We start from the raw sequence: 24,320 nt of genomic DNA, 5'->3' as shown, positions 1-24,320 counted from the left end.
GTGTGACACTAGCGACGGACGCGTCCCTCACCGGCTGGGGTGCGGTCATGAGTGGCCACCCTGCCTGTGGTCTGTGGAGCGATCGCCATCTAACGTGGCATATCAATTGTCTAGAAATGCTAGCAGTTTATCGTGCACTGAAGCACTTCCTCCCAGACCTGAGAGGTCACCATGTGTTGGTGCACACCGACAACACATCAGTGGTCTCTTACATCAACCACCAGGGCGGTCTGCGTTCGCGCCCTTTGTACAAGCTGGCGCACCAGATCCTGGTGTGGTCCCAGAACAAACTCCTCTCATTTAGAGCAGTATATATTCCTGGGAAGTTAAATATGGGAGCAGACATACTGTCGAGGCAGGGGCCGAGGCCCGGGGAATGGAGACTTCACCCACGGGTGGTAGATCAGATATGGAGAGTGTTTGGCAGGGCTCAAGTAGACCTTTTTGCGACTCAGGAGACGTCACAATGTCCCCTCTGGTTCTCTCTAGTTCATCCAGCTCCTCTGGGACTGGACGCTATGGTACAGACCTGGCCGAGGCTTCGTCTGTACGCCTTTCCCCCTATCGCTCTGCTTCCGGGAGTTCTGGCGAGAGTACGAGGGCCGAGTATGGTTCTCAGATCTAGTCTCGCTCCTCGACGGCTCTCCGTGGGAGATACCGATCAGGACAGACCTACTCTCACAGGCGCAGGGCACAATAATTCACCCTCGCCCGGAGTTGTGGAAGCTGTGGGTGTGGCCCCTGAGGGGGCACAACTGGTAGCAGCTGGTCTCTCAACTGAGGTTGTGGAGACCCTACTCCAATCCAGAGCTCCCTCTACGAGGAAACTGTACGCCCTGAAGTGGAAGCTTTTCACTTCATGGTGCAGAGACCGCCAGCTAGACCCAGCAAACTGCCCAGTTGGTACAGTTCTGGAGTTTCTACAGGCTAGGCTCTCTGCAGGGTTGACCCACTCTACTCTGAAGGTCTACGTGGCGGCCATTGCGGCCTACCACACCCTTCTCGACGGTCAGTCTTTGGGAAGACACCCCCTAGTTACACGTTTCCTCCGCGGTGCACTGAGGCTGAGACCTCCAGTACGGTCCCGTATTCCCCCGTGGGACTTGGTTGTGGTGTTAGAGGCTATGTGCAAACCCCCGTTTGAACCTATTCAAGATATCTCAGACAGACATCTCACACTTAAAACCTCTTTTCTGTTGGCTATTACCTCTCTGCGGAGAGTAGGAGATCTTCAGGCCCTCTCGATGTCCCCTTCTTATCTTGAGTTTGCACCAGGCATGACTAAAGCGTTCATATACCCTCGAGCGGGATATGTTCCCAAGGTTCCCTCTGTTACACCATGACCTGTAGTGCTGCAGGCCTTCTGTCCTCCTCCCTTTCGGGAGCCCGACCAGGCGAAGCTAAACTGTATGTGTCCGGTTCGAGCACTGGACGCAAACGTCCACAGAGCTGCCCTGTGGAGAAAAACTGACCAATTGCTTGTGTGCTACGGTCCCCCCAAGAGGGGTTCTCCTGCTTCTAAGCAGACTATTAGTCGTTGGATAGTCGAGGCTATCAACGTCACCTATGAGTCCTCTGGTCGTCCCCCGCTGTCGGGAGCCAAGGCTCACTCTACTCGGGGTATGGCGGCCTCTAAGGCCTTCTTAGCAGGTGTATCCATGCTGGACATCTGCAACGCTGCGGGGTGGTCCACGCCCTCTACATTTGTTAGGTTCTATGGCCTAGATATGCCAGTCACTCCAGGCGCTTAAGCTGTTAACTTGACTTAAGCTGTTAACTTGTTTAATGTGGCTGACACTCCCTCTGAGTTAAAACAAACCAATATCCTGGAGTAATTCATGTACTCAAACAGTACACTGACTGAACTGCTGTGAAGAGAGAGATGAACACCGAGCCGAGCCAGATAATGACTCGTTCACGAGTCAAGAAAGGGTTGCATCGGTTTTCGAAACACCAGTAGTTCTTTCTGACAGTTAGATTCAATAAACCGGTTGAAGAAAACTGTTCACCGGTTCTTTTGCGCTCGACGTAATGGCGTCATTGGCAATGACTGCAAGCCTTCGGTTTACCTGGGCTCATAACATTAGCACAGAATCAGTTCAGAATCAATCACCAAAAGAATCAGTTCTGTTCAGACGCTCTGTGTGTCGGTTTGCTTCACGCTGAATCACACATGCGCAGTATCATCAGCTCCTCGGTTCTCGAATCGGACACGTCTGACAGAAACGGTTCTTGACTCGTGAACGAGTCATTATCTGGCTCGGCTCGGTGTTCATCTTCCGTTCTCTCTTCACAGCAGTTCAGTCAGTGTACTGTTTGAGTAAATGAATTACTCCGGGATATTGGTTTGTTTGAACTCAGAGGAAGTGTCAGCCACATTCAAAAAGTTAACAGTTTAAGTCATTTGTGGATTAATGCGTATTGGAGACGCGAACAGTTTAAAACGATTCAGTTTGATTTGGTGAACTGTTTCAAAAAGATCTAGTTACATCGAATGATTCGTTCGCGAACCGGATATGACAAACTGCTTTGTTTTGAACTGTCTTACAACAGATACGGAAGAGAAGACAATGCTGAATAAAGTCGTAGTTTTTGCTATTTTTGCACCAAAATGTATTTTCGATGCTTCAAAAAATTCTAACTTACCCTCTGATGTCACATGGACTACTTTGATGATGTTTTTCTTACCTTTCTGGACATGGACAGTATACCATACACACAGCTTCAATGGAGGGACTAAGAGCTCTCGGACTAAATCTAAAATATCTTAAACGGTGTTCCAAAAATAAACGGTCTTACGGGTTTGGAACAACATGAGGGTAAGTTATTAATGACATAATTTTGCAAATTGGGCGAACTAACCCTTTAAGCTGCGTTCACGCCATCTTGTAATTACTGTAATTCTGAGATGACAACAAGTGACATTCCACTCGGAGCTGAATTATGTCTTTCTATGGCAACACTATCAACACCAAACCCTTCACATGCTCCAGAACTCGTAATGACAACTTGCTCGGAATTTTCTGAGAGTTACGAATTGGACCATGTGACAGTTTTATCACCTGAGTTGTCAGAATCTTATGGTTAAAGGAAACAGTCTTTACTAGTTGGTTAGTTTCTCAAGTGATGGATCATACAATGGTAGTTAATCAGAGAGATTTTTACCTTCACTTTATTGAATATTTCTATATTTATTTATTTGAATATATGTTGACTATATTGCTACATTTCAGCATCAACATCTTGATCCTTTTTGCAGTTATATGCTCAATTTCCATCTGATACTCGAATGTCCTGTTAAAACTCAGAATGGGATGGACAGTGGGGTAGAGGGGCTCAGCGCACGGATTTGTTTGAGCTCACACCGGCCCAGCACCCTCGTGCCTCACCCTCTCATATGAGAGAGCTGTCCCCCGTCCTCTTCTCATGCCCAGAGCAGCGTCACTCGGCTGAAGCGAGTGACCTCGTCTCTTTTGGCGGATCAGAGGACGACCACTATGATCCCTCAGGTCATCAGATGAGTCAGGGAAGACACGCACAGAGTCCTCCCGGTGGCCCCACTCTGGAGGAGCCAAGTTCGGTCCTCAGAGCTATTCAGGCTTTCCACAGAAGCCCCATGGCTGATCGCCCTGAGGCGGGACCTTCTCTCTCAGGCGAACAGGACAATCTGGCATCCACAGCCAGAACTCTGGGCTCTGCACCTATGGTCCCTCGATGGGAGCCTTTAAGCCTTCCCGGGGATGTGCTACACACCATTGCTCAGGCGAGAGCCCCGTCTACAAGACGCCTCTACTGTTGACTGGTGCTCAGCACGAAATGAAGACCCTGTTGAGTGGGTCGAAACAGCCTCATTGTGCGTTTCCTGAGAGGTTCTAGGCGTTCGAACCCCCCACATCCTCTCACTGTTCCCAGTTGGGACCTTCACACGGTCCTCGGAGCACTCAAAAGGACCTCACTTTGAGCCGCTGCGGTCAGCTGACCTTCGACCCCTAATGCTCAAAACCACTCTGCTACTTGCTCTAGCATCGGTCAAGCGTGTTGGCGATCTGCAGGCCCTCTTGGTGAGCCCTGCATGCCTTGAGTTATGGCCCAATGACTCGGAGGTCATTTTAAAACACAGGCTTGGCTAGGATAGTCGACGCTATCACTCTGTGTTACTCCTCTATGGGCCTTGAGTGCCCCAAAGGAGTAAGAGCCCACTCCACTAGAGGGATGGCCTCTTCTTGGGCCTGGTTTAGTGGTGTCTCTATCAAGGACATCTGTGAGGCGGCCGACTGGTCCTCGCCGTCCACTTTTGTCAGATTCTATAACCTGGACATCCCGACTTTGCATGCTCGGGTCTTTTTGGTATGACGACGACGGCCTCTATCAGACTCCGTCATCATGCTACCTACAGGGAGCTAGCTCCCTCTTAGCAGTGTAGTCTAAAGGGTTCGACGGCTCCGGCCCTCTCACTTGTCCCCTTGACCCCAAGGTGTCCAAGATAAGTTTTGTCATTTCCTACTATGGCACGGCACGGTGGAATTCGTTCCCCATATGCAGTATGAGTGAAGTAGAGTAAGGGAACATACTCCGTTACGAATGTAACCTCGGTAGGGATGTGCACGGATAGTCGAACATTCGAATATTCGTTCTGCTCTAATTATTCGATAAATAAAAATGATATTCGAATTTCGCAAAAAAAAAGAAAAGAAAAAAAAGTTCACAATAAAACCTAATTTGGTCACTTTCTGTGATTCTCCACGGCATATTTGAAGGTGTATGCAAGCAAAAGATAATTAATGAATGATTAAGGGGCCATTCACATATCGCGCCTAATAAGGCGTGGAAAAGGCTATGCACGCCGCTTTCTCCTTCTTTCCAAAGCGCTCGGGCAGAAGCGCTCCTGAGGCGACGCGTTCTCTCCATGAAGACGCGGAAATTTCAGCAAAGGATAAATGGATTTGCAGCACAAAAAAAATCGCTTTCAGTAGCTCTGCTACTAAATTTATTTCAAAATGGCAATCCATATACAGCTATGATCAGCTGTTCCTTCATCTTGGCTGAGCTTTCAACGTTGTTACAGGAAAGGATGAAGCTGAATGTTTAGTTCTTGTCACATGACCCGCGGTTTGCTTGCGGCATTCTGAAAAGTTGAGATGTTTTTAACTCGGTGCTGTGCGGACGCACCTGGAAATAACGGGACCGCGTCGCACCGCGTGCGCATCGCGACCGCGTCGCTTCCATTATGAGCGCGCATACCGCGCGCCTACATTGGAAATAACGAACTTGAGCATGCAAAAGACGCGATATGTGAACGCCCCCCTAAGAGCTGCGGTCTTCTACAGTACTTCAAATATGCCGTGGAGGATCACAGAAAGTGACCGAATTCAAGAACATTGTTGCGGCATCTCTCAAGCAATGAATAAACACCGCTAACTTGGAGAATGCAGTGAAAACTCCTCTTCTCGCGCCTGCCCTAGACCCTCGGCACAAACATCTCAGGTTTCTCGATGAAAACATGAGAGAAGTAAGAAAAAAAAACTTTTTTGAACATTATCGGATCATTTCCCTTGATGCGAGTGGTGCGGATGCAGCCGCCGTCACCAACGATGAAGAAGATGCAATGCCCACTCGTCGGAAAAGGCAGAGCCAGTTCTCCAGCGATGATTACAGAGAGTCCAGCCGAGACGAGTGGGAACAGTTCTTGCTGGAGCCATGTATTCCACCAGATGAGGATCGTATTCAGTGGTGAAACGAAAACACGAAGCGCTTCACAAAACGTACTCGCTTAACACACCGTTATTTGTGAGTCCCGCCAACGTCTGTGCCGTCAGAGCTCGTTTTCTCCGCGGCCGGCCTTATTGTTAACAGACTAAGGAGCCGACTTTCCTCCGATCATGTTTACATGCCCGTATTTCTTAACAAGAACATTTGAAACAATAGAAAAAAAGAAAAAAAGATTTGCTGACAGTTTAAAAGTTAAGTGTAAGCTACATTCTGTACAATAGCCTAATTGCTGCAGGCTGCTTTACGTTTTTTCTTTGTTCACTTTTTTTTTTTTGCTTTTAATCTGTACTTTTGTTTGTTTGCACGCATTGTTAAAGGTTTTCAGCTACAAAACACGATGTGTAATGTTCAAGCTTATTGTAAGCTTGTTCAAAATGACGAAAACAAATGTTGCTGAAAAATAACGTCTGACTCATTAAACTTAATTTAAATAAACGAATATTCGAATATTCGTTTTTTGTGAGCTCAAATATTCGAATGTGATATTTGTGGAAAACGCCCATCCCTAACCCTCGGTACCCTGAGATATGGAACGAGTACTGCATTATATGCCATGCCACGAGGCTGCAGCTTCAGTGTCGTCGCTTCAGTCGTATGACCTGATTTCCTCTGGCGATTTCCCTGCTTATATAGCCATTCGCCCTGCCCATTTTGGCGGGCTTTGGTGCGCTGCATCGCCACAGGCTCGCGCAGCTGGCAGCGCCATCATTGGTTTAAAAAAGTTTACAGATTAAACCAATGGCAGTGCAGTTGCACTGCGTTATTGAAAAAAGGCTTCAGTATCGAGGAAAAAAGGAGCTTTTCCCCCCATATGCAGTACTTGTTCCGTATCTCAAGGAACCGAGGTTACGTTCGTAACCGAGTACGTTCTGTAGATTTATTTCATCTGAGGTGAGGTGTGCGCATGTATATTAATAGGTAATGATCTCTCTCCTGAGATCATTACAAAAGGCACTTGAATAAATATACATGACATTTCACTTAACACATAACGCAGACCTCAATTCTGACATTTAAGCAGATTCTACTGTATCATTACTGCTAATTCCAGCCACTAGCACGTGATGCTACATCTCTGCAGGTATAAATGGAGATTTAAGTACAGGCTTCTAGATATGCAAGTTAAATATGGTTTCTAAAAACAATAGAAACTTATGATACAGAATGCCAGATTTTAGAGGGGAAAGACATTGTGATCCAAAACTTAGTGAGCTGCCTACACCCTACATAGGTAGCTACCTTCTAAGGTAGCATCCCAACAGAATTAGCATCTCATGAGATACTATGTATATGCAGAAGCTGTCATACAAATAGGAAACTCAGCAATCATCAACAAATAGGAAATTCGCAATGATTTTCCATATAGATGACACGAGAGTAAGTGTTTCAACTTTTATGTCAATTTTTAGGAGTTGATTTTCAAATAATAGCGGTCAGATGTTTTTGACAGCTATATGACAGCCACAATATAACTGACTTGGTAGCATTTTTTTTTTTTTTTGCAACTGTTCAAATGGCTTTTACAGCATGTCAATTGTTACTGTGTGAAAATTTTAGTTTTTCAGAAAAGTTGTGACTGTCCCACATTTGTGATGTCATTCCACCATATCAAACAATTTTGCTCTTAATTTATTACCAAAAATACTTGCACTTGGATACTCAGGAGACAACAGTGTCAGTGGATAGCTTGAGGTGAAATTTGTGTGTTACAAAATGAAGGGGGGATAAGCAAGCTAAACATCACTTTTGAGCAGAGTAATTTTCTTTTTTTGCCCAATTTAAGATCAAGCTGTAATTTTAATTTTGTGAAATATTTCATTGTGTTTATCTATGATACATATAATGCTAGCTAAAAATTTAAACTTAGTAAAACAAAAGAGTCTGTCAATTTATTCCAAATGTCAAACTGTCCTTTTCATTCCAGGAATATCATTATACATAACATATAATTTGCTTGAAATGACAGTCTGGTGAGACACAGTAAATGGACTAATTAAGAGTTATTTTCTAAAAGTCTACAGGGTCAAAGGTGCATATAGGCTAGTTAAAGGGGACATTAGAAACCCATTTTCCACAGGTTGGTATAATTCTTTAGGGTGTTCATGAAACATTTGCAACATACTTTGGTTAAAGTTCCTTAATGAATTCCTTACCTTGTTAAAAACAGCTCTGTTCACAGCGAGCCGCTTCGGTGCATGTCTCTAAATGATAATGGGCTACAGCTCACCCCTTTCTTCCTTTTTATGTGTATTCAGTGGCACTATACCAAAAAAAAACAAAACTAATCCATTTGGTCCTCTGTGGTTTTTATGTGGGGAGAAAATGAAGACTCTTACGCCTGTTTTGGATTTGTTCACTGAATTTGTTCCAATGCATTATTGGACTGCAATCTCTTTAAAGTCTGCCTGCTGCCTTGAATACGTGGTGAAAACGTGGCATTTTAAGCCTTTTGACTAGGCTTTGGAAACGTGCATTAAATGCTTTTCAGTTCTCAATAAGTTTTGCAAAAGAGTAATAGTATGCAGTATTTAAATGCTGTCGTACATAAAACATATTTACAAACACTATTTCCCACAGTGAAGGTGAAACCCATCAGAAGCAGGACTCGGGCACAGGTCTTTGTCTGCCAAGTGAAGTGCTGCTGTATCTGATTCTCTGTAGTGTTGCATAGGAGGATTTATCTACAGCTGGTCCTTTATGGGGGGCCGGCACCAAGGGACCGTTTCTTTGGAGAGACAGTGTCCTTTTCAAAGTCATATCTAGCCTGCTCTGAATATTGGATGAGCTGTGGGCGCGTTTTATATCAGCTGTGCTCAGACAAATCTGGTTTTCTCTGCCATTAACCACTTTACTGGTGCACTTGTGAGCGGTGCCAGTCTTCCTCACCTCAGTACCCTTTCCATTTAGAGTCCCATTAGATAGAGACAGTTTGGCCAAGCTCTTGCTGGAAAGCGTTTTCCCATGACCCACCTCCTTATCCTGCAGTCTGGGGGTGCCATCTTTACTCCTGCTTTCCCCCGTGGCCATCTGAGTCTGACTGGGATGAGTCCTGCTTGTCGAAGCCACCTTGTTTCGTAGCTGTTTTAACGTGGAGTCTCTTGCATGAGATGCACTGTTGCTAGTTCCATTGGAAAGCACAGTAGGGGAACTTTGAAGCGACTTATTGGCCTGAGTTCTTTCATGCTCCTGTCTGCTTTTTGAACTGTTTTTGGCCATTGAGCCATTGGACGTGATGTCGTTAAGGTCCACTGCTGGTCTGCTCTGGCCTTCCGGCAGTCTGGGTAAATCCGGACCTTGATAACTACTTTGCTCCACACTGCTGCCACAGCTAGGGGAACTCAAAGAATCGTCCTTGCAAAGCTGGGCTTTGACCAGTGAAGGACTAGCCACGAAACTTACTATGGGCTCCTTGGTACATCGAGGCCGCCGGCCGGACTCAAGGTACTCCACCAGCTCATCATTTCCGATTTGTGGAGCGATGCTGGAGGGCTTTCTGCGGTCCTTAGAAGCAAATGACCAGCGCAGTGGAAGAACTTTGCCTGGGCCCGTCTTGGATTTGGAGTGGTAGCGCATACTCATACTGTGGATGCTTCGTACAAATGGTGTCAGCTCAACTACATCTAAAACCAGAAAACTGAGGACTAGTCATGCATATTTAATGCGTGCATCCCAAAATCCCAAAATAAACAGTTTGTAGAGAAATGTTTTACACGGTTATTTTTTATTAAATTAATTTAAATGTCTCAGCTTTCAGATTAATTTTATTCCAAATTTTATTTGCTACATTCAAACAATAAATGTTGTTTGTTTTAAACAATGTAAAATCGTAAATATATTATTAAATATATGTACTATATCATAAATGTGTAACGTTTTCTGTTAACACTTGTACAATAAGTTCCCATTAGTTAACTTTAATGCATTAACTAACATCAAATAATGAACAATACATTTGTTACAGTATTTCCTAATCTTTGTTAATGTAAGTTAATAAAAATAAAGTTTTCCATTAAATGCACAAAACCACTCAAGTCAAAATGATCTAAAATCATTCAAAACCCAGAAGACTAATTTGCTGCTGGTTCCCTCAAGATTTTTCTATAGGCTTTTTTATAGGGTTTTTCAGTTAATGAGTAAAGCAAGGTCTTTGGTTAATATAAATGAATGATACTTGGATGTTTTTCTTAAGGGAATCTTGAGGCAACCCATGACAAATTGGTCTTCTGGGTTTTGTCCTCAAAACTCTATAGAAGTAGTGGTTATACAGCAAGAATATACTGACCTCTATCTTTAGTTTGAGGCTCATGGATGATAGGAATGTGTGGTGTCTGGGGCTCAGGAGCTGAAGATGAGTTGGGCAGCTTGCTTCTTGAATTTGAAATTTGTTTGTCTGCGTTCAGTTGCATGAGCCAGTGGTCTGATGTAAAGGAGCTAGAGGAACCTGTGGGTAAAAAGTAGCTTACTTAGTCAACTTTGCTCCACTCATGCAAGTCAAAATGCTGCTGGATTTTTCTGATAACAGACCGAAATGCACATGTAGTTGAATGCCATTTGGAAATAAGTAAACATACTTATTTCATGCTTTATGGTGAAACATTTTGTGCTAAAGTGCATGAAAATACCAGGGACTGGTTCTCACTTTGCTCTAACCTTTGAATCTGGGAGGCTTTTCTTCATTTAAAACTCATGAAGATGAGATGGAATGGATCCAGCAAGTATAACCGTATGCATACAAATGATACACAAGATGCTGGCAGGCAGCTGGTGCAACAACCTCACAAAACAGACCTTGAGAAAATTGCAGCAAATGAAATAATGTCTCATACGGGTTGAAAGAAGAAGTGATGCACTGAGACATGACCTTTCAGAGTTGCATTTTTATCTAACCTTCATTATTAAAGGTGCAGTAAGCAATATTTGAAAATAACTCTTTGACCACAGTCCTTCTGTCTTCCTGTTTGTTGTTGGCTGCTGTACTGCGTTTGAGCTCCGTCACTATATTCTTTTCATTGACTATTTTTAACTCAAAAATCAATTTTATACATCATTGTTTCCGTTAATATAACGTGTGAATATATCCTCTATTGTATTCTACAACAAAAACAATCAGAACGCCTCGCTATCACTAGTTTTATTTTGATCTCCCGGGTCCGCTATTAGCTTTTAGCCCGTTAGCATTAGCGGCGTGGTTGCAGCTAACTGCGCTTACATTGCTAATACTCTATTCACACGCATTACCACTGCTGTACTCACTGTTACTTGCTTTAATGGCGGATGAATGTCTCCACTCTGTGCAGCTCGAGCTCGAGGCCGTGGGAAAGCAGATTCGCGACCTGGAGGTGAGGCAGGCCCAGCTGAGAGAGCGGAGAGCCGCGCTGGAATCATCCCGGGCTGACGCTCACAAGTCCGGGGTAAGTATACAGCGATCTGCTAACAGTCCCACCACGTCTACTCCGTGTGTTTCTCTGCACAGGCCCGGTGCACCCAGGACGCGATCTTCCCAGATGTCTTTCACTGCGACGCCGGGACACCACGGACCCTGGGTGCATCCACAGCGGAGGACGCGAGCCGGGTCCCGGGCGACGACTTCTCCCCCTCCTGCCTTCGACATCTCCATCCGGAACCGCTTCGCTCCCCTCCGCGAGACAGGAAGCGACGCTGTGATCATCGGAGACTCCATCATCCGACACGTAAGTGCTACGTTAGCCGAAGGTAAAGTGCACACTCATTGTTTGCCTGGTGCTTGTGTTCTCGATGTTTCTGCGCAGATACCCGCGATCCTGAAGGTCGACGAGAGCCCCAGAGCGGTCGTGCTTCACGCCGGGGTTAACGACACCACGCTGCGGCAGACGGAGACGCTGAAGAGGGACTTCAGCAGCCTGATCGAGACGATTCGCAGCACGACGCCCGCGGCGACGATCGTCGTGTCAGGACCACTGCCCACGTATCGACGAGGACACGAAAGGTTCAGTAGACTTTTTGCTTTAAATGAATGGTTGTTGTCATGGTGTAAAGAACAGAAACTGCTGTTTGTTAATAACTGGAATCTTTTCTGGGAGCGTCCTAGGCTGTTTCGCGCTGATGGATTACACCCCAGCAGAATCGGAGCGGAGCTGCTCTCTGACAACATCTCCAGGACACTTCGCTCCATGTGACTAGTAAGACAATTCTCTAATAACTATTATGATGAGTTTTGTTCCACCCGCTTAAATGATAAAAGTACTTGCGCTGTAAAAACTATAAAGACTGTGTCTGTTCCCCGAATAGTGAGGTCAAAATATAATGTAGGATCTAGAAAAAATCTTATCGTAATTAAACCAGAAAAATGTAAAGTAAACGAACAAAAACAATTTTTAAAGTTTGGGCTCATAAATATTAGATCACTCACACCCAAAGCAGTTATTGTAAATGAAATGATCACAGATAATAGTTTTAATGTACTCTGCTTGACTGAAACCTGGCTAAAACCAAATGATTATTTTGGTCTAAATGAGTCTACTCCACCAAACTACTGTTATAAGCATGAGCCCCGTCAGACTGGTCGTGGCGGAGGTGTTGCAACAATATATAGTGATATTCTCAATGTTACCCAGAAAACAGCATACAGGTTTAACTCTTTTGAAATACTTCTGCTAAATGTTACACTGTCAGACATGCAAAAGAAGTCTAATGTATCTCTTGCTCTGGCTACTGTGTATAGACCACCAGGGCCGTATACAGAATTCCTAAAAGAATTTGCAGATTTCCTCTCAGACCTTCTAGTTACAGTTGATAAGGCGCTAATCATGGGAGATTTTAATATTCACGTTGATAATGCAAATGATACATTAGGACTTGCGTTTACTGACCTAATAAACTCCTTTGGAGTCAAGCAAAATGTCACCGGGCCCACTCATCGTTTTAATCATACACTAGATCTAATTATATCGCATGGAATCGATCTTACTGCTATAGATATTGTACCCCAAAGTGATGATATTACAGACCATTTCCTTGTATCGTGCATGCTGCGTATAACTGATATTAACTATATGTCTCAGCGTTACCATCTGGGCAGAACTATTGTTCCAGCCACCAAAGACAGATTCACAAATAACCTGCCTGATCTATCTCAACTGCTATTTGTACCCAAAAATACACATGAATTAGACAAAATTACTGACAACATGGGCACTATTTTCTCTAATACATTAGAAGCTGTTGCCCCCATCAAATTGAAAAAGGTTAGAGAAAAACGTACTGTGCCATGGTATAACAGTAATACTCACTCTCTCAAGAAAGTAACTCGTAGTCTTGAACGCAAATGGAGAAAAACTTGGAAACTTGGAAGTTTTTAGAATTGCATGGAAAAACAGTATGTCCAGCTATAGACAGGCTCTAAAAACTGCTAGGGCAGAGCATATCCACAAACTCATTGAAAATAACCAAAACAATCCAAGGTTTTTATTTAGCACAGTGGCTAAATTAACAAATTACCAGACGCCACCTGATTCAAATATTCCACCAACGTTAAATAGTAATGACTTTATGAATTTCTTCACTGATAAAATAGATAACATTAGAAATACAATAGCGAATGTAGATTCTACAGCGTCTAACCCTTTAGTTTCATCCATCGCACCCATAGATAAACTGCAGTGCTTTACAAATATAGGACAGGAAGAGCTAAATAAACTTATCACTGTATCTAAACCAACAACATGTTTATTAGATCCTGTACCCACTAAATTACTAAAAGAGCTGTTACCTGTAGCCGAAGAACCGCTTCTCAATATCATTAACTCGTCGTTATCTTTAGGTCACATCCCAAAACCATTCAAGCTGGCGGTTATCAAGCCTCTTATTAAGAAACCAAAACTAGATCCTAGTGTACTGGCAAATTATAGGCCTATTTCAAATCTTCCATTTATGTCTAAAATTTTAGAAAAAGTTGTGTCTGCTCAATTGAGCACCTTCCTGCATAAAAAATGATCTGTATGAAGAATTTCAGTCAGGTTTTAGGCCCCACCATAGCACAGAAACTGCACTTGTTAAAATTACAAATGACCTGCTTCTTGCATCAGATCAAGGCTGCATCTCATTTCTAGTCTTACTTGATCTTAGTGCTGCGTTCGACACCATAGATCATGACATACTCATAGATCGATTACAAAACTATACAGGTATTCAAGGGCAGGCTCTAAGATGGTTTAGATCCTACCTGTCCGATCGCTACCATTTTGTTTACTTAAATGGGGTGTCATCTCATTTATCATCAGTAAAATATGGAGTGCCACAAGGATCCGTCCTAGGTCCCCTTCTATTTTCAATATACATGTTGCCCCTTGGTAATATTATTAGAAAATACGGAATTAGCTTCCACTGTTATGCTGATGATACTCAGCTATATATCTCAACGAGACCAGATGAAACTTCCCAATTATCTAAGCTAACAGAGTGTTAAAAATGTAAAAGATTGGATGACAAATAATTTTCTCCAATTAAATTCGGATAAGACAGAGATATTAATTATTGGACCAAAAAACATTACACAGAATCTTGTAGATTACAATCTGCAACTAGACGGATGTACTGTTACTTCCTCTACAGTCAGAAATCTGGGTGTTATATTGGACAGCAATTTGTCTTTTGAAAATCATATTTCCAATGTTACAAAAACTGCATTCTACCATCTTAGAAACATTGTCAAGCTACGAAACATGTTATCGGTTTCTGATGCAGAAAAGCTAGTTCATGCATTCATGACCTCTAGACTGGACTATTGTAATGCACTTCTAGGTGGTTGTCCTGCTTCGTCAATAAACAAGCTACAGGTAGTCCAAAATGCAGCAGCTAGAGTCCTTACCAGGTCAAGAAAATATGATCATATTACCCCAATTTTACAGTCTCTACACTGGCTACCTATTAAGTTCCGTATCAGTTACAAATTATCATTACTTACCTATAAGGCCCTAAATGGTTTAGCTCCTGCGTACCTAACTAGCCTTCTACCACGCTACGACCCATCACGCTCCCTAAGGTCAAAAAACGCTGGACTTTTGGTAGTTCCTAGGATAGCAAAGTCCACTAAAGGAGGTAGAGCTTTTTCACATTTGGCTCCCAAACTCTGGAATAGCCTTCCTGATAATGTTCGGGGTTCAGACACACTCTCTCTGTTTAAATCTAGATTAAAAACGCATCTCTTTCGCCAAGCATTCGAATAATGTATCTCTTAAATTGTGAGTGTAGTTGCATCTGCATTTTTATTCTTTAGCTTGGGTTAAACTAATTTTACTTTGTTGGATCAGCAGCTATGCTAATGATGTCTCTATTTTGTTTCTATGTTTTGCCATGGGATTTACATCCCGTGGTAACTGGGATTTACACAAGCTCCAGTCTGCATCCAGAACACCTGAGAAGAGATGATGCTGACCCTCAGAGGACCCCAGATGATCCTAACCTTGAATCAACAAACAGAACTAACAATTATTGCTACATGTGTGACTGCATCATATAATTACTATTAATTAATAATATTGATAGTTCATCATCTAGCTGACTACGTCTTGTATTATTATTATTATTTTTCTTTTTCTAAAATCCTGTCAAACGTGCACAAACTACTAGCTACTACTAAATATTGTAGAAACATAATTTTCTGTAAAGTTGCTTTGTAACGATTTGTATTGTAAAAAGCGCTATACAAATAAACTTGAATTGAAAAAAGTCAAAAACAAACTTGCAGCCAATCAGCAGTAAGGGGCGTGTCTATTAATGATAGGGAGAACGAGTGCTCAGTGAGTGCACAGGACAGATATTAGCAGATCGACTATAGATAGCGAGAGATAGCACATAAAAAAGAGGAAAAAACATTAAAAAGAAGAGTTACGATCAGGCAACAGGCAAGACCCGCGTAAATATTGGGACAGCTTTCCAGTGGTGGAGAAAGTGAAGGAGCATGTTTGTTTTGGTGATTTCAATTATTAACAGATTGGTAAAATTCACTTAGTGCACCTGTTGTTTTAAGACCACATGTTTTAAGATTTTTTTTTTTGTCTTTTAAGCTCACCAAGGTTGCACTTTTTAAATCACATATATAGTAAACCAGTAATATTTTGAAATATTACAATTTAAACTGTTTTCTAATATGAGAGCTGTTGTTTTTGTATGTCTGAGTCTGGCCCAGAGAACATGCTGTCCCCTTTTTTATTGCTGACTTTAGGGGGTTAGTTTGCCCAAGAAAATGAAAACTCTGTCATGTCATCTCAAAACGATATGACTTTCTGCAGGACACAAAACAAGATACATTGAAGAAGGCTGGGGTCTAAACATCACTGGACTCCGATGACTTTCTTTGTGTGGACTGAGACACTGAAACGTTTCAAAATATCTTCTTTTGTGTTCCACAGAAGAAAGTCATACAGGTTTGAATAAATGATGACAGAATTTTCCTTTTTTGGTTAGTTTTTACGCAAGGATGCATAAAATAGAGCAAAAGGGTAAAGACATTACACATATAAAAAGATTGCATTCAATTCATTTTAAGAATCCTGAATCTTGAAAAACTAGTGTGGTTAGTATGGTTTCTCCAAAGTATTTAGTAGAACAACATAGTTTTCAACATTGATAATAATAAGAAATGATTCTTGAACAGCAAATCAGATCATGAGACACTGAAGACTGGAGGAATGATGGAGCAAGTAAAAAAAAAACATTAACAAATGTGTGGGTAAATGCGTCAAAGCACAACTGCAAACTGACATATTTAAACGTTTTTGACTTCATGCATAAATACCCTGAGGTACATTATCTGGAGGTGAATTATGTGACTTTGCTCTAATCACAACAGCGAACACTGAAGCTAATGGTTTAACTCAACTCTCGGGTTCACGTTTGTGGAAACGGTTTTATCTTGATCTGTTGCTTGAAGCTGCTCACAACAGTTCAAAGAGTTTAACTCAGACTTCACAGAACTCGTTTCTATTGTGTGTCCGTGGGAGCTGCTGATAACAGATCCATTTAATTACTACCACACTGAGAAACCTAAGCACCTTAATTACAGCACCTTTGATAATATCAAAATGTATTATAACAAAAGATTCATATATCATATAGTCATATATCTTCAAAAAAAATGTTTACTGCATTTTAACAGTAAAATGCACATTCGAAACATTAAAAAAATCACCATGTCCAAAAATATAGCAAAATATGCAAATAATTTATTGCGCCTTGCTTCAATATTGAAAATATAAATATATTAAAAAACTATTTTACATTAAAGACATGACTAATGCTATAAAAATTTAGATTTCAAATAAATGCTATTCTTTTGAACTTTCTATTCAAAGAAACCTGAATAATTTATCACAGTTTCCACAAAAATATTAAGCAGCAAAAACTGTTTTCGACATAATATCAAATCATCATATCAGACTGATTTCTGAAGGATCATGAGACACTAAAGACTGGAGTCATGATGCTGAAAATTTAGCTTTATCATCACAGGAATAAATCACATTTTATATTAAAATATAAAACAGATATTTTAGATTGGTGAGCATAAGAGATTTCATTCGAAAAGATAAAAAATCTTACAAACCCCAAAGTTTGCATGTACAAAGCTGCTTTAAAAGTGGTCTAGAATTGTGCCAAACTTTTTAAACTCAAAGCTACAAAGAAAGTGTGCATAATGCATTGAAATCTGATTTAATCTAGCAAAATGACATTTAAGCACAGATTGGACCAGCACTACAGGCAGATTTTAAAGACCTCAGACAGACAGCACTGCATTCATCTCACATCTATTCACTGGCACACAGCGGTTTTACCTCTCATTTACATAAAGTAGAAAATTGCTCGACTTTTTGATGTGTGGACCTGCTGCTCACCTCACATAGAAAATGAATTGAAAACGCCAGCTCAGTTTGCTTCAGAGGACACATAAAGTCATCATAATAACTTCTTTAGACAATAAAACTCGAATCTTTTGACTTGTGATATGAGTGTGTAGATTTGATTCGTTGAAGTCTTATATAATGTAACTTCAGCGGAGAAGGAAAAGGAAGGCAGAGACACTGGAGCAGAGAAGCCATGCCTGTGCCTTGCCTTCCTGGAAATGTTTTGTTCTTGTCCCGGCACCAAGGTTATGTCGTGGCTACACAGTGACCAGGCAGACTTTGGACTAGTGCTGAATACATACAATTCCATTTCTGTCTTTATATTTCGATGTGGTTCTCTAAGAGAAGTTGTGGAAAAGCTCTTGGAGCCACCCAGAGGTTGGATGTGACTTTGCAAATTGAGAATGCTGCATATACACTAGCGATCAAAAGTTTGGGGTTGGTGATATTTTTTCAGTGTTTTTGATGTCTCTTATGCTCACCAATGCAACTTTCATTTGGTCAAATTTACAGTAAAACATTAATGCCCTATTGCCTACTTTGTTTGTGTAAAATACATAGCAAATAAAGTTACTCTACTTGCTATTTGCATGTTCTGAGGACTGTAATTTTAAAAATAAAATATAGTGAAGTAAAATGTAAATATAAAAGCAGTCAATATTGCATTTTGTTTGGTGAACATACTAACAAACCTAACAGCAGATTTTCAAAATTGAATCATACATTTCTTAGTACAAAGTTTATGAAAACCATAAAATGGCCACACACCTGACAGGCTGAAATGATCTACTAAACAAAACTACATGAGCAGATTCTTGTATTCTCTTGATAATGCAAACTTTAGTATGATTTCTGCTTGTTTGCCCTTAGCAGTGTGGGTATACATTAAGGCAGAGATGCAGAGATGAGCATTCACCTTGTAGAGAGCAGCTAGCTGACCAGGATGGGATGGCATCTCGTCTCTGATAGAAGAGGATATAAGCTCCACGTGTGCACACTTCCCCCTCAGGCACCGGCTCAACACTGCTGTCATCGTAGGCATACCACTGACCATCCACCGAGTTCCTGCAGTACGCTGCTCAAACAGACACTCATTATGTTCACAGTGCTCTATATTTCATGCTCAAGTATGTAGAAGTATAATTTCACTGGGTTCAAGGATGATAACACAACACTATAGTTTTCATGCACGCATACAAAAAGTATTTACACTGCAAATATATATAAAATGTAATTAAGAAACATTTTTGTCTTGCTTTCAATGAAAATATCTAAACAAGATAAATTTTACACAGAAAATTGTCATAAGATTAAATTGCATAAGCATTGCACAATCTGATGCAAGCTTCATGTTTGAAATAGCTGCTCAGGACTCTGACAGATATTTGGCTTCATTATTTCACTGAAATGTGAATCCACTCTGGATCTAGAAGGGATGATGTATTTCTGAAGGATTTCGAGTGTTCTTTCCTATTATAATCCCATAAATCTGGAGATCCCACCATGTGCAACACTGCAAAACATCCTTATCGCACAGGACGCATGTGATCAGTACAGGGGCTCAAAGGGATGTTTTTAAGGACGCATAATACTGTATATCAGTACCATTACAGATTTCATTGATTTTAGTGATATGAATTTATAAGTATCAGTTGAGATTGGATATTTATTGTACATGCTCAGTTTTACATTTAGATTAATTTTGCAACCTTCTAATGCTCATTTAAAGTTGAGTTTTAAAAACATTAATAATTTAAGAGCACTGTTAAACAAAATCTTTAGCTTTTTAACAAAAATTGCTTGAATTTTTTTCCAACTAAAATGAATTAATTAATTTTTAACATTTATTTTACATTTATGTAGACAATAGTATAGAATATGAAAATTATTATTGGATTTTTTTTATCAAGCAAAATGTAAATATCAGTGCATCCCTAATTTTTGTTGCTCAGATGTTTTTTTTTAGATTTAGTAAGAATTCTTATTTATCTTTTAGTTTAATATAATTGTTTCTAATCTGTTTCTCCTAAAAGGCACAAATTAAATCTTGTTAAAATATTTGCATTTACTTATATGCTTTTGGAAGAAGCTTTTATCAAAAATAACCTCTACTGCATTACAGATACAGGTAATAATGTTACAAATAATGTTCAGTTTCCTGTACAGGCCAATCATTTCCCTTCATAAGACCTCAGTGTGTCATCAGGAGTCATTGGGTATTAATTTCATCATGCCATATGCTTTTTTGACTCTCAAAGTGTAGGGAGCCATTGCTTTGCATCTTATGAATCACCAAGCACCACGGATTCAGCTAAAAATCTTCTTTACTATTCTACTGAAGGAAAAAGTCACCTACATCTTGGTTGTCCTGAGAGTGAGTAAATTAACAGCAAATAAATTTTTTTGGGTGAACTATCCCTTTAAGCTACAGGAAGGCTGAACATAATTTCTAATTTCTCCTTCGCTCACACACCTGTGTAATGTCCTCCATGCATGCCTCCATGATGGTTACACACAGCGTACAGGTCGTACAGGAAGTTCAGCGTCTGTCTGCTGGCTTCAGGCCGGTGACGGGCCTGTTGTTTCCAGCCGGGCGGTGGTCGGGCACAGTTGCTCCTCTTGACCATGTGGCGGCCCATATCGAGGCCAGTGAGGGGGAATTGTACCAGCGTGGAGAGCTTGTTTCGGTGCTCTCCCACCTGCCGGAAGCGTTTGAGGTGAAGAATGAGGATGTCTGGGAGGGTCCACAAGCTCATCTGCACCATGCCCTGCTGCAGCTGCTTACAGTGAGGACACTTCCATGCATCGTCAGGGGCCAGCTAAGTAAACATGGATGAAAAATTAGGATATACAACTCAAGGAAGCTTTATATGAGTGCTTTTTGGTCTAAATAAATGGTCCTTAAAGATTTGAATTGATCACATTGCATTCTTTTTGAACAGCTGGCATTAATTAAATGAAAGGAAATAAACAGAAAAGAGCTTCATGACTTTCAAAAAGAGAAAAAGTTGGAATGTTTTTTTTTTTTTTGGAATATAAAATATATAAATGATGACATAATCCAAATTGCCGTTTAAACTACAGTTCGAAAGTCTGATATATTATAATTTATCATAACTATATATATAGTATTTTAAAGTGTCATTTATTTTTGTGATGACATGATCCTTCAGAAATCATCCTAATATGCTTATATGGTGCTCAAGAAACATTATCTTATTATTATCATCACAAACAGTTGTGCTGCTTCATATTTTTGTGAAAAAAAATTCAAATTCAAAACTTTTTTCACAGTAGTGTACATATATTCAAACTTTCTATGTGAAGATGTGACAGGTGTGATGGCAATGGCTTGGCAAACAAATCAGAGCAAATAAAATCTGAAAGCATTATTTTCAGTGAATAATGACTTCATTTTTAGTCAGTTTTTCACACAAAGCTATTGTGTGTTTGTGTGCACAATTTTAATGTTTATATTTCAAAAAACGAATTGGAGTAGAAATATAATTATGTAATTTAAAGTCAAAGTTAGTATTATAACTTTAATATTACAAAAACTTAGAGTATATTTTAAGTGTTTGTATACAAATCAGCAAATTTCCACCTTTCTTTTCCTTGACAAAATTTGCAATGTCCCGTACCTGATATACATCCAAAATAATCAATACTGAACTGGAATCTAAACAAAATCGATTCTAAAGTTTCGAAGGATGATTGAGTCCGTCTGTGAAATTTGTCAAAACCCAGCCCAATTATATAGCAGTCGGCTCGACTCCTTTTGGCGGGTTGAAGCACCATTTACACAAACGTGAACAAATCAGGCTTCAGTGTCATAGTAAACAGGAGTGTACCCAATAAGGGTACAACGCAATCCTCATTCCCCTTATCTTAGGGAGTCGAGGTTACAAAAGTAACCAGAACGATTTGTCCTCTTTCAAATAGAAACGCCTGCTTCACTTGAGCGACTGTCACAGAATGAAAGGGGAACATCACAATCATCACAATATTGTATTTCAGAAAATTTCCAGGCCTCAGCTGTTACACATGTTTATCTGGAATAATGAAAATTCAATGAAAATCTTTACACACTTAATTTTATGAACAACAAGGAGGAGAAAAATTCTTGTTTTTCTTGATTTCCAAGAAATGTCACATAATTTTTGTAAAATGCAAAAGGAAAAGGTCATTAAGGCCAAAGCCAACTCTGAAGGAATAAGTAAAAAAACTAAAGCAAATTAATAAAATTTAGTTATATAAGCTACAAACATGCTAATAAAAAAGTTCCTAATTGCTAAATATTTTCATTAAATTCTATCATTTACTTGACTAAAAACTCTTAAAATTAAATTTAAAATGTAAAATTTAAATTATTATTAAAATAATTTATTATTAATTATTATAAAATGTATTATTATTATACAAATAAATGATTAAAACAATTCAAATTATAATATAATAATATCTTATAATTGACTATAATAAAAACCTTAACCTCAGTAATAAAGGTATCTTATAAATTAGGATACTATTAATATTGTTTAATTTATAATAATACATATCTTATAATTAATTAACAAACATTTCAAAATGTACAATTTACAGAATATAAAAAAGTAATTTTGATATTTCTTATAACTACACATTTTCACTTATAATGTTTTACTATCCATTGGTATTTTTTCATTGTATAACATTATATAAATGCAATATCGCCCTCGCACATAGTTTAAGCTGGGTTGTGATTTCCTATGGCATTCAGCTGCTAATATTCAGCACTAAATGTGATTTTGTGTGAGTTACTTGTTCTTCTTTAGTGTAGAGCTCAAAGCACTCATCCAGGGTGCAGCTGTGCTGTTGAACGTGGTGTTGTTGTTGAGCACGAACACTTTCCGAGTCCTTCACCACCTCCTCTTGGATGTTACCGAACAGGCTGCACACAGACACACAGTAACACCAGGTCATTGAACCATCGTGCTTGTATTGTTGTCTTGATGTGCTTTAAAATCAAGTGTGGATGGAATGTTCTGTATTTTCACACATACTCTAGAGGAAGTGAAAGATTGCATTACCAGTCTTTGATTCTGTGCTCCCACTCAACAATGATCTTCACATGCGGCGGCCCACCTGAGCCACACAGCTTTAGAGCTCTGAGGAGATAAAGACCAAGCCAAAGGGATTGTGTTAAAAGAGCTTCTCACACATACACAAATATACACGCAGACATGCACATTTAGAGGTGTATAAAAATCCTCAATACCCAATACATTCTCAGGAAAGTAAGAAAGCCACAGCATGACCTATGGCATATTTGAGAGTTCATAACTAACCAAGCGAACATAATAAAATAAATAAAAGTTGTAAATTTAACAAAGATTGTTTTATGCTGAAATGCCGTATAATACTATATACTTGCACATTACATTTGTTACCTGGTGTTTCTTTGTACCTGTTTTCTTTGCATTTGTGAAATTTATTAACAAATTTGGGGTTGTTTCAAAGTATATTATACATTTTTTTTTTTAGTGTAGCATCAGAAAATGATCATGTCGGCTTCACGTCGGGGTCCTTATCATCCTGTCAGGGTTTATTGTGTTACAACAACCGGCAGAGTGTATATTATCCACTTATTACATGGCTACTTGTATAACTATATAACTATATATATATAGTTTATTTAAATAGCTCTCTAAAAGCAAAGCTTCTGCAAACAAAAACAGTTCCTAGCAAATGGCTTTACATAAAGTACAGAGACGATGGACGTGTAAGGCATAATGTACAGGCGTATGACTAATTACACAGCTTTTAACCACAGAAATAATGATGAGGACATGAAATGTTATTTCAGAAGAAAGTTCTTTTACATCTACAGTTTTAGCTGTTTATTATCTTAGATCCATTACAGTGTTCTGACAACAAGAGTGTTAATACTACAGTCCCCCAGTCTCATTTCACAGTAAATACAGTCGATAATTGAGGCACAAAATGAGTTTGAATGGAAGCACCCGTCCTAAATACCTGGATAAAGGGTGTGTTAATGACAATGTTACTAATGCAACGGTTGTTATAAAAATACAAAAAAACATACAGAATCACGGAATGTTGATTCCAATCAGAACCGAGTATTCCAGAGTGTTGTGTTATTAAGAATATTTAAGAATAAGAATTATTAAGAACAAACCACAATTACTACAAAATGGTGAATTGAAATTTCAGATATGACATATTACAAAACTTAAGGATGATACTCTCCAACCCTGATCAACCTGTAACTGCAGCACATCTAGAATATGAACAAGAGAATCATGAAGCGAGTGTCAGCAGGAAGATGTGCAAGAAGACATTAAGATGATTATGAGATTAGTGTCATCATGCAGCTGACAACATTTAAAAGTTTCGAGGTTTGAGGACTTCATTTAACCCCTGTGTGATTTCAAAGGCTCCTCAAGGGCTGTAGAAATTGTATGAAGGTGATAAACTCAGAGGTTTATTCTGATGTTTAGAATAAAAAAAAATAAATATTCATAAAATCAGTAGCTGTGTCTACCTGTAAATACAGTATGAATTATTGATGGCTGCTAACTATGAATAATGAATAAAGTTATATTATATGTTTGTTTAATTTATAAAAAGTTTAATAAAAAATGGAACTGTTTATTTTAGAGCCTGTTTGGT

The 24,320-nt window shown here is 39.8% G+C and overlaps 1 protein-coding gene across 2 annotated transcripts in view; it reads right to left on the bottom strand.

Moving 5' to 3' along the window:
• Positions 1-6,285: 6,285 nt before the first annotated feature.
• Positions 6,286-24,320, bottom strand: part of LOC132148887 (ubiquitin carboxyl-terminal hydrolase 43-like) — a 95,358-nt gene continuing 77,323 nt past the window's right edge. Inside the window, exons 10-16 of one of the 2 annotated variants that reach the window (XR_009434976.1) lie at positions 22,718-22,795; positions 22,449-22,578; positions 20,122-20,467; positions 18,565-18,723; positions 10,052-10,210; positions 7,713-9,389; positions 6,286-6,655 (exon numbers count right to left, since the gene is read on the bottom strand). Coding sequence is in view for 1 of the 2 variants with exons in the window: in XM_059557653.1 (XP_059413636.1) it covers positions 8,362-9,389; positions 10,052-10,210; positions 18,565-18,723; positions 20,122-20,467; positions 22,449-22,578; positions 22,718-22,795 (1,900 nt within the window). In the remaining variant the exon portion in view is untranslated. Of the gene's footprint in view, positions 6,656-7,708; positions 9,390-10,051; positions 10,211-18,564; positions 18,724-20,121; positions 20,468-22,448; positions 22,579-22,717; positions 22,796-24,320 lie in introns of those variants that run through there. The other variant, XM_059557653.1, reaches the window with a different exon arrangement.

Source organism: Carassius carassius, chromosome 9, assembly GCF_963082965.1.
Source record: "Carassius carassius chromosome 9, fCarCar2.1, whole genome shotgun sequence".
NCBI lineage: Eukaryota > Metazoa > Chordata > Actinopteri > Cypriniformes > Cyprinidae > Carassius > Carassius carassius.
The sequence above is the reverse complement of the archived record's forward strand: the minus strand, read 5'-3'. Positions and strand labels throughout refer to the sequence as shown.